The following is a 14909-nucleotide window of genomic DNA, read 5'->3' on the forward strand; positions in this document are numbered from 1 at the left end:
GTTGTTGTTGTTGTAGCGGCAGAACTCTACCGAGTTGATAGTCCTTGGCCCGATAAAAATGCGGGTCCGTTCTGGTTACGTAGACCCGACTGTCGTGGGAACGGCTTACAAAACAATATTCCCCTTGTTTAAACCAACGATGCTTAGCTGAACCAATTATTTGTGTGGGATTCAAACTTGACTACTGCTCTGCAGTTAGATCTTCCAAACGTGACGAAACGGATCTTGCTAAAAACTGACCTCTCTGTATTTCTTATAACTCGCTCTCAACAGACAGTACCGTGTCTTCAAGCGCTTGTCGTTCAAACATTTCGTCGAGGATGTCTCATTCTCTCGGCATTTATCAACTATTTCCTAGCTTGGCTTGTCTAAAATAATGCATTTAAGATTCTTTGGCGTAGATAAACATTAGTTTACTTTTTTATGGGAAAAAATCGACTGTGATGAGCGACTTGCGTAAATTTGTATGATATTAAAATGCGGCTCTTTCACTTGGTTTTATGTGTGGATCGTTTCAGTTACGTAGCTTTGATATTCATGGCAGCCGAATGTCACTCTATTCTATCATGATTTTATATCGAAAACCGTGTTAATGAATTTCGCTATTTTAATATTGCTGATAAGTACACCCGCGCTAGCAAGAATCAGCGATTTTGGCATCTCTAGACAACCAGAGACACTTGTTGTACGTATACAAGAAAACAGTACGCTTTATCATTCATAGCCGGCATGCGAAAATATACCCAGTTATGTATGTGCGTATGTACATTTGTATGTATGTGTCTTAATCAAATATAAATATATGTACATATATACAGATATATTTATGAAAAATATATTTATAATTTCCTTCATTTATAATACACATGCTTGGTGCCCGCTTATCAAAAGAAAGCGACTTGAGAAAATATTCTTGAGAAGCGGCATAAGGGACTCATAGCGGGCGCTACAATAATATTTTAATAATGGTTTATAAAGTTTTTTTTATCGAAATACATATAATATTTATATATTAGGGTCCATAAATTTATATAAAAAATATGTTTTTATGGAATTGACAGCGCAAAAAACTAAAAAAAGGAAATAATCTTTTAGGAAAGCGAAAAAAAAATTTAAAAAAAAATCTATTGGAGGCTATTAAATATTATATGAGAATCCTTAATATTCTAGTTTTTCATTATTCACTTAACTTTTCGGTGCATTAAAATAACTTTTTCTTTAAATTTGATTTAAAAGATGGAAAATAATAAAGAAAATGGTTATTTTTGTTGTATACACTATTTAATTGCCATGAATTATAGCAAAATGAGGAAAAAATTATTTTTATTCTTAAAATAAAAAATAATTATTAATAAAAAATAACAAAGTATAGGAAAAAAATATTTTTTAATAAAAATAATAATAAAAAAATAGATTTGAGATAAAAATTAAGAAAAAAAATTATAAAAAAAATAATTTTTTAAATTATTTTTATTTTTTTTAGAAAACCAATGAAATAATTTAAACATTTCCACATTAACAAGGAAAAGTTGGAAAATAATAAAAAAAAAACTGGCTATTTTTGTTGTATTCACTATTTAATTTCCATGAATTACAGCAAAATGAGAAAAAAACCATTTTTATTCTTAAAATAAAAAATGATTATTAATATAAAATAATACATTTTAGGGAAAAAAATAGTTTTTAATAAAATAATAAAGCAATGATATTTTTCAAGTAAAAATAAAGAAAAAAATTATTTAAAAAAAATCAAAATAATTTTTTAAATATTTTTTTTTAATATGATTTGATACAAATTTTTTGTAATGCAGTCTAATATAGAAAATAAATTTCAATTTCTCCAAGGTCACAGTTTCCCTTATATGTATTTTGGCATAACTCAAAAAAGATTTTCTTCTCTCTATCAACACATCTCGCAAACCATCTCGCTAAACTAAACACTAAACTTGCCATTAGCAGCGTGTGTAGCGTGTATAGCAATATTTTTTACCGGCAAATCGACTATAAAAAGATCTGCTCTGCTCATTGACATTCAGTCTTTACATTTCTGTGTGTCTCACATTGTACTCTGTTCTTCAACAAGTCCAACGTAATATTACCAAAGGTATGAAAATACTCTGCAAATTGTGTTTGTTTATTTTGCGTGCAAAGTGTTATTGTTCTTAAATAAGTAATTAAAGTGTGGTCTCGTGCATTCAAATAGAATTTATTGTAGACAAATCAATTTATGCTCAATTTTACTATCAAACCGTGTACGAAAATTATTTAGCAAAGCTTTAGCGCTGAAAGCTAGTAAAGCTCTCTCAGTACCACTAGTGTACTCGCAGCTGCAATTTAAGTTGAGCATAAAGCAGTAATCTACATATAGTAGATCAGATCAATTTAGCACTAGAATTTATTGAATGTAGCAATGAAGCATTATAGATACTACATACTATACTCGTACAAGCGTTTTAGAGATAGAGTAGGTGCCGCACTTGCTCTCAGCATTCTTCCAACTTAACATGCACATACAGATGTACATATAACAACAACAACATATAAATGTATTCAAAAGCGTGATCGCCAAAATAATTTATTATGTTTGAATACTATAGATTTTGTAGTTCAAGCTGTGACTGTCGCAATATGCCTTTACCCTCGGCCAGTGTTCATCAAACTTTTCAAAAAAAAAATTAAAACTTCCGAATATTATAAAACAAATGTAAATCAATTAAATGAAAGCTGTTTTTGTACTTTTTTAATGTTAAATTCGAAAATTATTGTTTTTTTTTTATATCCATTAAGGGGTCACATGGGTTTCCACGGGTAAAAAACAGCCTTTTCAAAAATGTTTTTCTTGTATAAAAAATTAAATATTTTATTGTTACAAACATGCACTATTAACAAAGAAATTTTGAAATTTTTGGAAAAAAATATTTTAAACTCGGCCATTTCCGGTGACCCTTCGGAAAAAGGATGCGCCCGCGTTGGCAGGATAACTCCTTACAGGATCATCTAAAGTGAAAAAATATGTGTTTTAGTTAACTTAGAACTTAGACGAAGGAAAAAAATAAAAATGGATTTTTGGCAAACAGTTTTACAAAAATCTGAAAATTTCAGTGAATATTTCGCGAATTTCATTTCAAATAGTTGTAATCGAAAAAAAAGTCCTTCGTCTAAGACTTTAAGAATTTTATCTCAAATACCTGAGTAGAATTTCATGCAGATAGGTTGAGTAGTTCTCGACAAATCTTGCCAACCGACTTCAAAAAGTTCCGAGAAAACACGGCGCACTTAGCCTAGCTAGCCTCGAGCGCACAAGTTCTCAAGGCTGTATCTCCGAAACTATTACTATCAACTTGAAAATTTAGGACAATATTCTAGAGGTGTTGTAGAATTTAATAAGATAATAAAAAAAATCGATTTTTTTTAAACCCGTAAACTCCTTGTGATTCCTTAAGATTGTCACTAAGTTTGGAACGCCAAGAAGGAAACGTAGGAGAGACTATAAAGTATGTACATACATTAAAGTGGTTCGATTTACAGGGAGCCAAAAAAAACCGGAAAATCGCGTACGCGAGAAATATTTAATGGATCATTCTGAACAACTTTACCCAAGAGACTATGTTTCTTGAACCGGTTTAAAGCCAGGGATTTTCAGGTGAAATTTTTTAAGGATCATATAAATTTTTTCGTCAGTTTTTGAGATATCCGAATGGAATTTAATACGTAGGTGGCTTTTAATATTTTATTGATAATTTTTCTTCATCCAAAATTGCTTGCAGTTCTGCGTCTTCAAACTTTTTTGGTGGTCTTCCACGTTCTTCATTTCTCAACATCAAAATCATTATTCTGAACCGTTCAAACCACCTTTTGCATGTCGCTTCTGATAGAGCATACCATATACCACATACCTCGACAAGCATTAGATGCAACTTACGTTTTTACCAATTATTTTAAAATACCCCTAAGGACGATACAATTTTCCTAATTTCAAAAATTATTTCATAGTTTATACTTTTAATTTCCAAAGACCGTGTATTGACCTTTTTTTGATTCTTAAGGCTTCCTAGCAGGAAAAAGGGAGTAAGCCAAGTAGCGGTATTATAAGTAATGAATGCCAATAGAACTATGAAAACCTCTTTTTCTTATTAAAAACTGCGACCCTAAGGCTTCATAGTGACAACACGAAAGTCAATATCAAAAATTTGTACGCAAAAATATTAGATTGGGAACCGCTGTCAAATTATTTTTGTTGAATCGCTTGTTGCTTTCGAACCAGACAAAATCGGCATGCACCATACCTACATACTCACATTTGTAAACATTAAAATGCATAGCGATTAAATGCTCATTCATTGAACAACTCTTTGTTTGCACCTCTCGATCGTGTATCTCCGCGAACAGCTGATTTCGGCGTTTGCCAATCAATTAGCCATAGACAGCCACACATACTTGTGTACCAGTTACTTTCGTGCCGCTTTATGAAAGTTTATAAGTGTCGCAGCAACTAACGCCAAGGTTTCAGTTGAGTCTTGGTCTGTTCACTGTGTTAATCTTTGCTACCATTCGCTTTGTCTGATTGAGAACGTGAGATCTCATACTTAAAAACCCGTGCAATTAAAGAATTTGGTCTTTCTCAAAAATGAATTTTCCAAGCTTTGTAATTATTGCGGTTTTACTAAGCTTAAGCGCTTGCCAAATATACAGCGATGAGGTTACGGAGACCGAAGAAAAAGTTGAAGTATCCATGGAAGTGTCCATACGTGCCAACAATGTAACGGTATTTGCGAAAATTTTAAATAAAAACTTATTTCCACGTAATGTTTAATATTGTATAACAGTGATGTAATCATATTAGCATAAATCCAATCCAAACGATTTTGTGCGTCATACCATATGCTTTATTTATTGTGAGGAACAGAGTTGCACTTCCGACTTGCAGTAGAACTAGCGTATCTTAAAAGAGTTCACAAAGCAGTTTTTGCTCTTAGAAGTGGAAGTAACATAAGCAATTAAATTCAAGTTCAATACAACAACATAAGTAATGGAAATTAATATTTTATGAGTTAGATAGTAGTTTGATCTGTTGCCAATTATTGCGGAATAACTAATGGATTGTGTAGTGCTAAGACCGGTGAAAATTCACTGCTATCCATCAGTGGCGGTTTAATTTTTTTTATACTATGAACAAACTGATCGACCAAAATGAAGCTTAATTTGTATGACAGCTATATGGTATAGTGATCCGAACTGAATAATTTCTTCGGAGATTATACCTTTGCCTTAAGCAATTATCTGTGCCAAATTAATCGAAGATGTCTCTTAAAATGAATAGGATTCCCATACAAAGTCTTTTTTTATCGATAGTCCGGTTTGTATGGCAGCTAAATGCTATAGTGGTCCGATATCGGCGGTTCCGACAAATGAGCAGCTTATTTGAGAGAAATGGATGTGGACACAATTTTAGATCGATATCTCAAAAACTCAGGGACTGGTTCGCGTATATATGTATGTACATACAGACGGTTAGACGGACATGACTAATCCAACACAGACCGTCATGCTGATCATTTATATATAATTTATAGTATCCGACGTTTCCTTTTAGGTGTTACAGACTTCGTGGCAAACTTAATATAAAATAAGATAAGATAAATAGACGATGCCCTCTCCTAAATCACAAAGACTCACCTTTCCCCAGCATATTGATAAAGTCCAATAGCCCAATATACCGATAGATACTAGTGAGGCGATGTCTATTTGGAAACATGGATCCCACGGCATTTATCCTACGTCTGCAGAGATTCAGGCTCCCTGTCACAGAACCGGCAATTTGTACAAGAAGCTAGAAGTAGCCTCAATTTGTCCTAAGAAGGTTGATTACATATTTCAATCCACTGAGGTTATAATCTCCCATTAGCAACTTAGCATAGCGCATGCCTTGGAATTGTTACCAACACCTCTCTCTGTCTATTTCTTCTTCATTGCGTAGCAGCTTTTTTGTGGTGTGAGGACCCACCGCATTCAGGTCTTACCATGTTAGTGGATGCTGCGGAGCGGGCGAGCTCATCAGGTGCACTTGGTTACGTTCCGCTAGACTTGATATACCCCATTCGGGTATAAATATGCTGAAAAATACCATACGATTTCTCATCGTTCGAACCACAAACCGACAGTCTAAATATTGTTCGGTGTCGATACTCGGTAATGGAAAGCTGCACTTTGAGCTCTCCCAGTTTTTGCCGAGTAATCAAAGATGAGTGTGGTCTAGCGTTATCCTGATGGAGAACGAAGCCCTTACTGTTGATCAGTTTTGGCTGTTTTTTCGCATTTGCTTACTTAAATCTCATGAGTTGTTGACAGTAAAATGTAGAATCAATCGTTCGACCAGGCTGGTGCAGTTAATAGTGGATGATTCCTTTCCAATCCCACCAAACACTCAGCATAACCTTTCGAGGCGTCACTCCTTGCTTTGCAAACATTTGTTGAGCTTCACCACGCTTGGGCCATGATCTTTGTCGCATATTATTGTCGTATTTGATCCACTTTTCGTCTCCTCTTACCATTCGCTTCAGAAATGGTTCGATTTCATTTCGTTTCAGCAAAAAGTCGCACTTTTTTCAACTTTTCCGAATTTTTGGTTAAATATTCATGATCATCTGGAACATTCTTATTACTCTATAACAAATTCTATATATGTATATAACTGACCTTAAACATTTTAACGGATTAATGACCTCAAAAAGTTAATATTTCTTAACAAAGCACAAAAATTTAAATTTTAATCTGAAACCGTTTTTACGATTTTTTATTCAATTAAAACAGCTGTTTTTGAAAGGTTTACTGCTGATAACCTATACAAGTTGTTGTGTGACCAAAAAATGCGAAAATAATATGAGATTGTCAATAAATAAAAGGGTATAAAACCGATGAAATTTATATATTTAATATGTAAATAAAGATAAGGTTTATTTAACCCAACTATTTATAAAATCAGTATATACTAAATGCAACAAAATTTGTCATACTTACAATAATAATAAAAACACATTTTAATGTCCTTACTGATTTCCAAATTTTTACCTTATCTTCCGTACACAGATGTCTTACAAAATCGAACCATTGCCCAACTCTTACGCCCACCTCGGTGAAGGTCCCCATTGGGATATTGAGACGCAGAGTCTCTACTATGTTGACATTGAAGCTGGCAAAATACTGCGCTACGACTACCAGGAGGATAAGGTGTACCATAGCAAAGTTGAAGACGTCGAACTCGCCTCCTTCATTGTGCCGGTCGAGGGACAAAGCGACAAATTCGTTGTTGGAGCTGGTCGTCGTGTACTTGTCGTCACATGGGATGGTGTTTCACCGACAAGCAAGGTAGACCGTGTACTCTTCGAAGTGCAACAAGACGAGCAGTATATTGTTAATCGTTTTAACGACGGCAAAGCTGATCCACGTGGACGTCTCTTCGCCGGCACGATGCGTTATGTCGGTGATGAATTCAAAGATCGCTGGGGCGAACTCTACAAGTATGAGAAGGGTGGCAAGGTGTCGGTAGCGAAGACGGATGTTGGTATCTCCAACGGTTTGGCATGGAACGAGAAGACAAATAAGTTCTATTATATAGACACAACCGATTATGAAGTGAAGGAATACGATTATGACTTTGATGCTGGTGTAGCGAGTAAGCACGTGCTTGGTTTTATTTGAGAAAGTTGTTACAACAAGACCTTTTTATACTTTCATTAATTTAGCTAAACCGAAGGTAGTTTTCGATTTGCGTCGTCCGAATCCGAAGGACAATGTGTTGCCCGACGGTTTGACCATAGATAGCGATGGTAATCTTTATGTGGCCACTTTCAATGGACACACCATTTACAAGGTCAACCCAAGGTTAGTATATATTGGCGCATTTAAGTAATAAATTCTAACTTTCTTATTCCTTTGTTTTTCTTTTTAGCACCGGCAAAGTGCTCTTGGAAATCAAGTTGCCAACCAAGCAGATCACATCTGCCGCCTGGGGTGGTCCCAATCTCGATATCTTGTATGTAACAACATCAGCCAAATTCGATCAACCAGCACCGGCTGGCACCACTTACAAAATCACCGGCCTGGGCGCCACTGGTTTGCCTATGACCAAGGTTCAACTATAATCTTACACAGTTATATTATCTGAACAGTTTTTATACGTTTTCATATTAAATTTACACCATAAAAATATAAATCTGCATTTTAAAATTATTTGGGTCAAGATTTATAGTATGTAGTCTCGCAAAAAATTATTGAATGAGGAGTTTTCTGTAAAGAGCTCACCGTCAAGCTTAGTTTTAGACTACCGGATCACTGTAGGGATTTTCAAGCGGAATTGACTGCCATTAAAGTAACAGTATACGTATTGCCCTCTTTCAGGGATGTAAGCCTTCATTTCGATAGCAGAGCGGCAATACCAGCGTTGAGTCATCTCTATGAAATTCATCAAGCTACTTTATTTGGTTGCTTGGTCATACCGAAATCACTAGAAAGTTGAACTTACACTTACATTGGAGTGAGGACGAGCTGGGATCTGTGGTTCTCTTGCGTTCTAGCGCTAGACTTTGGTTCTCGCGTAAGCTTAGCATACATTTGTCCACCATCCAGGTCCTGTATAGCTGCGATTTCCTTCCAGCCTAGAATAGAATGCAGAAGATCCACTTAACTGCTTGCTCTTAATAAGGTTCATCTTTCCGCAATGTTAGAAGTCTTACTTAGTTTACAACAGCGCCCTAATTGTTCTTCCTTTTCGCAGTTTGGCGCCAAATGGAGATTCTAAGTGTAGCCAGATTCTTCTTCACCTGGTCTTACTAACGGAGTACAGATCTTCCACTTCCTCTGCTTCACCAGGAGGGTACTGCGTCGAATACTCTCAGTTTTCATCCAATCGGACGACATGACCTAGCCAACGTAGCTGCTGTCTCTTAATTGCTAAACTATGTGAATGTCGTCGAATATCTCAAATAGCTCATAATTCCATAGTAGAAATAGCCAAAAGTGGTATTGTCGATTTATTGGTGTCTTCATGGTCAATATATAGTAGCTTTAAGTATCGCAAAAGACCGACGTTTTAAGTGAGATCCTTCTTGGATTTTGTAACAGATCCGAAACCTCAATTTGGTAGAGAACCTCGAAGGAACAATTGGCAACTGTGATTAAAAGTCTTGTAAAAAAGTGGATACAGTCGCCCTCTGAAAGGTTTGAGCTCATACATATCTCATGAACCACTAAAGCTATATCGACCATCCTTGCTGAGGAGCATTTCTAGCAACTCCTTTATACTGTGGATGATATACTTTCACTTTGTAAAATGTAAATCAAGCACCGAGGATCGATTACTTTAGCATTCGGAGACTGACAACGAGTTCCAGTATAAATGGGGTATATGCTGATACGGAAGCTTCTTCAGACAAACATTGAAATAAGCTCACTTCACTTTAATTTTGTGTGTTTTTAGTTAGTAAATTAATTAATTTAAAAATCACTTAGCACACTCATAGCTGAAATGGTTGGAGTGTTTATAATTATGAGGAAAACGAGCGTTGCCACATCTTAGAGACCAAATGTGATGAATTTTTTCTTTGTTTGTACTTTCGCGTGATGTTTTTTCTGCGCGTTCTAAAAAAATAACTCCGGTCGAGTCAATACCCGGGGTGACTAAAGTACCTTCGCGTAATACTCCTTTCTGTAAAAGAAATAAGATTGCTAAATAAAGAAAGAGGAAAGGAAAGAGAAATCGGAATTTTGCCGATATCGAAATAAAACTTTGCACAAATAGTGTCTTAAAAAAATAAAACATCTCACGTCTACAAACTGTCGAAATGGGAGCAGAACTGTTGAAGTCCATAGATACCGATTATAGTAAAAATATAGGTCAACCCGTGAGATAATTTTTGTCTCACAATAATGTGTCTTTATGCTGAAATCGGCAATAGTTCTCCTTAGCTCCCATATGCCTAATTTAAAGATTTTCGAACTTCCGCGTGATTTTATGTTGACTTTATAGACAATAAGTGAGGTGTCTTAGTGATACTCAGAGAGCAAGTTTAAAAAAATGTGGATTTTTTATTGGCACAAATTTTATAATCATAAGACCAAACAGAACCAAAATTTACATAAAATGGCGGTTACAAAAAAATAAAGGTTGATGTTTTCACAAATTTTCTTTATTGGGGGAATGCATCAGCTTCTTTATGACAATGATCGGATGAAAGCATGCTCGAGAATTGAACTTTAAGTGTGCTCCGCCCAATCCACAAAAAGGGAGACCTCACAATCTGCGCCAGCTACGGATGGATAAGCTTCCTCAACATCGCATATAAGATTCTATCGAGCGTATTGTGTGAAAGATTAAAGTCCATCATCAAGAAACTGATTGGACCTTATCAGTGTGGCTTTAGGTCTGGAAAAACAACAACCGACCAGATATTCAGCATGCGCCAAATCTTGGAAAAGACCCGTGAGAAGAGAATCGACACACACTACCTCTTCGTCGATTTCAAAGCTGCTTTTGTCTGCACGAAAAGGACCTGTCTTTATGCCGCGATGTCTGAATTTGGTATCCTCGCAAAACTAATACGTTGTGTAAGCCGTTCGATACCAAGCGAGGTTCGACTTCTTCAATTTACTCCTTGAAAAAATAATACGAACTGCAGATCTGAATAGAGAAGGTACAATCTTCTACTATACGCCGATGACATCGATGACGAATCAAATGGGTCTGGTAGTGAACGAGGGAAAGTCAAAATATCTCCTGTCATTAAATAAACAGTTGTCGTACTCGCGACTAGGCTCCCACGTCACTGTTGACAATCATAACTTTGAAGCCGTAGATAATTTCGTCTATCTTGGAACCAGCATAAACACCAACAGCAACGTCAGCCTCGAAATCCAACGCAGAATAAATCATGCCGACAGGAAATTGAGAAGTAAAGTGCTCTCTCGACGACCAAAGACCAAATGTAATTTTTATTTTGAAAAATCGTCAAAGAGATATATTTTTACATATTTAAAAGGATTTAATTTTTTTCAAATTCCCAGACTTGAGCACCCTTCATAATAAAAAAAATGCTCATTCATTGAAAAACTATTTGTTTGCACTTCTGGATCGTGTATCGCTGACAACAACTGATTTTGCCATTGCAAATCAATTAGCTATATATATATATATAATGTATATGTATATGTGTAGGCATATAGTTGTGTACTAGTTACTTTCGTGTCGCTCTGTGATAGTTTATAAGTGTCGCGGCAGCTCAAGCCAAGGTTTCAGTTTTGTCTTGGTTTGTTAACTGTGTTAATCTTTGGTTCCATTCGATTTGTTTATTTAAGGACGTGAAATTTCGTACTTACAGTTATACCGACGGATTGTCGTGTATAAAAAATATTGAAAATTGAAAAAAAAAATATGGGTTTTCGAAGTTTTGCAATTATTTCGATTTTAGTGTGCTTAAACGCTTTCCAAGTACACAGTGATGAGAATTCGGCGGCAGAGAAAAACAATAATTTAACGGTATTTCCGACAATATTAAATAAGAATACAAACCAATCTTTGTTTTTGTGTCATGTGAAGGGTGTTTTTGATAAAAAGGAAGGATGCATTTCCGTTTTATAGTATAACACCGACGCTCCGTGAAATACATAACTTAAAAGAAGTCTCAAATAATGTTGTCCTCCACTACTATACAATTAAAACTTTCCCTCCGAGCGTATGGAAATATTGTACATTTAGTTTAGAACAAGGAAATGCATCATTATATCCAGCCGATCTCATTTCCATCTAATTCTCGAGTTCGGCACAACTTACTTTATTCTTTCGTTCTCATTGAACAAATAATATGAATATATTGTTTTAATATTGCGTAGTCGAAAAAGTCTTTTCGTATTTTGTCAATAGATGTCGTTGCGGTCGTATATCTAGTGTTGGAAAGTGTGATTTTAAGCTTCATTTAATAAAAAAAAAATTAAAGAATGCCACGCAAGCCACCAATAAAATTTGTGAAGTTCACGTACACGATGCTGTATCAGTTCATGTAGCACAGCAATGGTTCGCTCGAATCTCTTCTGGAAATTTTGGTGTGAAAGATGTACCTCGCTCTGGTCGATCTGTCGTTGAAAAAGTCGATGAAATTGTGGAAAAGATTGACCAGAACCGTCACATAAGCAGCCATGACATCGCTAAGGAACTTAACATTCGTCATCAAACGGTTTTGAACCATTTAAAAAAGGCTGGCTACAAAAAGAAGCTCGATGTTTGGGTACCACATGAATTATCTGTGAAAAATTTAATGGACCGAATTAACATCTGAAATGAAGTTAAACCGTTTCTGAAGCGAATAGTAACAGGTCACGAAAAGAGGATCAAATATGACAATAATGTGTGAAAAAGATCATAGTCCAAGCGTGATGAAGCTCAACCAATTGCCGCAAAGCCAAGATTAACGAATCGAAAGGTTGTGTTGAGTATTTGGTGGGATTGAAAAGGAATCATCAGCCGGGTCGAACGATTGATTCTAAATTTTACTGTCAACAACTGATAAGATTGAAGCAAGCAATCGAAAAAAACGACCAGAACTGATGAACAAAAATCTCTTCGTCTTCCATCAAAACAACGCTAGACCACACACATCTTTCATGACTAGGCAAAAACTGGGAGAGCTTGGCTGGAAAGTTTACCATTTGTTTCGGTCAATGCAGTATTCCCTTAATGGAGTAAGGTTGGCTTCCAGAGAGGCCAGTGAAAATTACTTGTCGCAGTTTCTCGCCGAGAAACCAGAAAAGTTTTGCACTAATGGAATAATGACTCTAGCGGAAAAATGGCAAAAAGTAGTCAACCAAAATGGTACATATTTGGTTCATTAAAGTTCATTATAAATATAAAAAAAATAAGTTGAAGTTTGATTAGAAATACGAAAAGACTTTTTAGACTACCCAATATATCTACGAAAAATTGCTTATATACAACTAATGCCATTAGTCATCGATGAATAACAGCAACAAATTACTTATTCTCATAAATCATCGGGTTTTGAAAGGTTAAGCCGATAAGCCACACAAGTTGTAATACTATAATTACATTGCATTTAAAAATAGGAAAAAATGTATATGTACAAGTATATCAAGTATATAGTATTTACACAGATAAGGCTTATATTACCCAACTATAACACAAAAATATAACAGTTTTCTTATAAATTTCGAAATACTTGAATACTCACATCTTCCAAACACAGCTGTCTTACAAAATCGAACCATTGCCCGACTCATATGCCCACCTCGGCGAAGGTCCCCATTGGGATATTGAGACGCAGAGTCTCTACTATGTTTCTCTTGATTCTGGCTTGATACTACGCTATGACTACCAGGAGGATAAGGTGTACCGTAGCAAAGTTGAGAATCTCCAATTCACCTCCTTCATTTTGCCGATCGAAGGACAAAAGGATAAATTTGTTGTAGGATCTAGTCGTCGTGTACTGGTCGTCACTTGGGATGGTGTTACGCCGACAAGCAAGGTAGACCGTGTACTCTTCGAAGTGCAACAAGAAGATCGGTATATTGTTAATCGTTTTAACGATGGCAAAGCTGATCCACGTGGACGTCTCTTTGCCGGCACGATGCGCTATATCGGCGATGCATACAAAGATCGTTGGGGTGAATTGTATAAATATGAAAATGGCACAGTAACGGTAGTGAAGACCGATGTCGGCATCTCCAACGGATTGGCATGGAACGAGAAGACAAATAAGTTCTATTTTATAGATACAGCTGACTATGAAGTGAAGGAATACGATTATGATCTTGAAGCTGGTGTACCAAGTAAGCATACGTTTGGTTTGATTTGAGAAAGTCTTCACTAGAAATAAATTTGTTATACTTTCATTAATTCAGCTAAACCGAAGGTAGTTTTCGATGTGCGCCGACCGAATCCAGAGAACAATTTGTTGCCCGATGGTATGACCATAGATAGTGATGGTAATATTTATGTGGCCACTTACAATGGCTACACCTTATACAAGGTCAATCCAAGGTTAGTCAGCAGATATATGCTTTATTGGATCACTCAGTAGCAAATTTTAATCGTTTCTTTTTATTTTTTTCTATTTAGCACCGGAGAAGTTCTCTTGGAAATCAAGTTGCCAACCAAGCAGATCACATCTGCCGCCTGGGGTGGTCCCAATCTCGATATCTTATATGTAACAACATCAGCCGAATTCGATCAACCACCACCGGCTGGCACCACTTACAAGATTACCGGCTTGGGCGCCACTGGTTTGCCTATGACAAAGGTTCAACTATAATCATACACAGTTACGTTATGTGAAGTTTCATATCAAAATTACTAGATAAAAAATACAAGAATGCATTTCAATTTTCGCAAAGGTCAAGTGTTTTCTTTTACACATAACGGTAAATTGTAAAATTTTTGTGTGTTTTCGCTGCAAAAGTAGACCAATAGGGACAGCTCGAAGTCAGTGGCCTCAACTTTAACAGCGCTACGTCCAATTTATGGTCGTCATAATCGTGCTGTCAGATCAACAATTGAGCGTCTAGTGGAAAAATTTGAATCCACAAGCACAGCACAAAATTATCCCGTGCCACTGAGACAAAGAAGTGCCCGAAGTGTCGAGAATATAGCTGCCACTAGCGCATCAATTGAGAAAGACCCTAACCAATCTCACACAAGTCGTTCTCAAACGTTGGGTATCTCTGTGACGTCGTTGTGGCGAATTTGGCGAAAAGATCTTGTCCTACATCCTTACAAAATCAAATTGACGCAAGAACCGAAGCCGCTTGACAACCAGAATCGTCGTATGTTCGTGAATTGGGCTAAGCAACAACATGAAAATGATCCGGATTTTCATCGAAAAATCATCTTCAGCGATGAAGCTCAT

At 36.0% G+C, this 14909-nt stretch overlaps 2 protein-coding genes across 3 annotated transcripts; both read left to right on the plus strand.

Annotated features, from left to right (window-relative positions):
- The first annotated feature begins 2038 nt into the window (after nt 1–2038).
- Nucleotides 2039–8212, plus strand: LOC126758228 (regucalcin-like). 2 transcript variants are annotated; one of them, XM_050472353.1, is made up of 4 exons: nt 2039–2104; nt 7087–7672; nt 7743–7881; nt 7949–8212. In XM_050472353.1, the coding sequence occupies exons 2-4, from the start codon at nt 7087–7089 to the stop codon at nt 8139–8141; spliced, it is 918 nt and encodes a 305-aa protein (XP_050328310.1). In that variant the 5' UTR covers nt 2039–2104; the 3' UTR covers nt 8142–8212. The 2 variants fall into 2 exon arrangements, with proteins under 2 accessions (XP_050328310.1, XP_050328309.1); XM_050472352.1 differs by lacking the exon at nt 2039–2104 and adding an exon at nt 4501–4765.
- A 3068-nt stretch (nt 8213–11280) lies between these two features.
- Nucleotides 11281–14396, plus strand: LOC126758229 (regucalcin-like). The gene is made up of 4 exons (XM_050472354.1): nt 11281–11530; nt 13251–13833; nt 13906–14044; nt 14123–14396. Exons 1-4 carry the CDS (start codon nt 11426–11428, stop codon nt 14313–14315), a joined length of 1020 nt encoding a protein of 339 aa, XP_050328311.1. The 5' UTR covers nt 11281–11425; the 3' UTR covers nt 14316–14396.
- The last annotated feature ends 513 nt before the right edge of the window (nt 14397–14909 follow it).

The sequence above is a fragment of the Bactrocera neohumeralis genome, chromosome 5 (genome assembly GCF_024586455.1).
Source record: "Bactrocera neohumeralis isolate Rockhampton chromosome 5, APGP_CSIRO_Bneo_wtdbg2-racon-allhic-juicebox.fasta_v2, whole genome shotgun sequence".
Taxonomy (NCBI): domain Eukaryota; kingdom Metazoa; phylum Arthropoda; class Insecta; order Diptera; family Tephritidae; genus Bactrocera; species Bactrocera neohumeralis.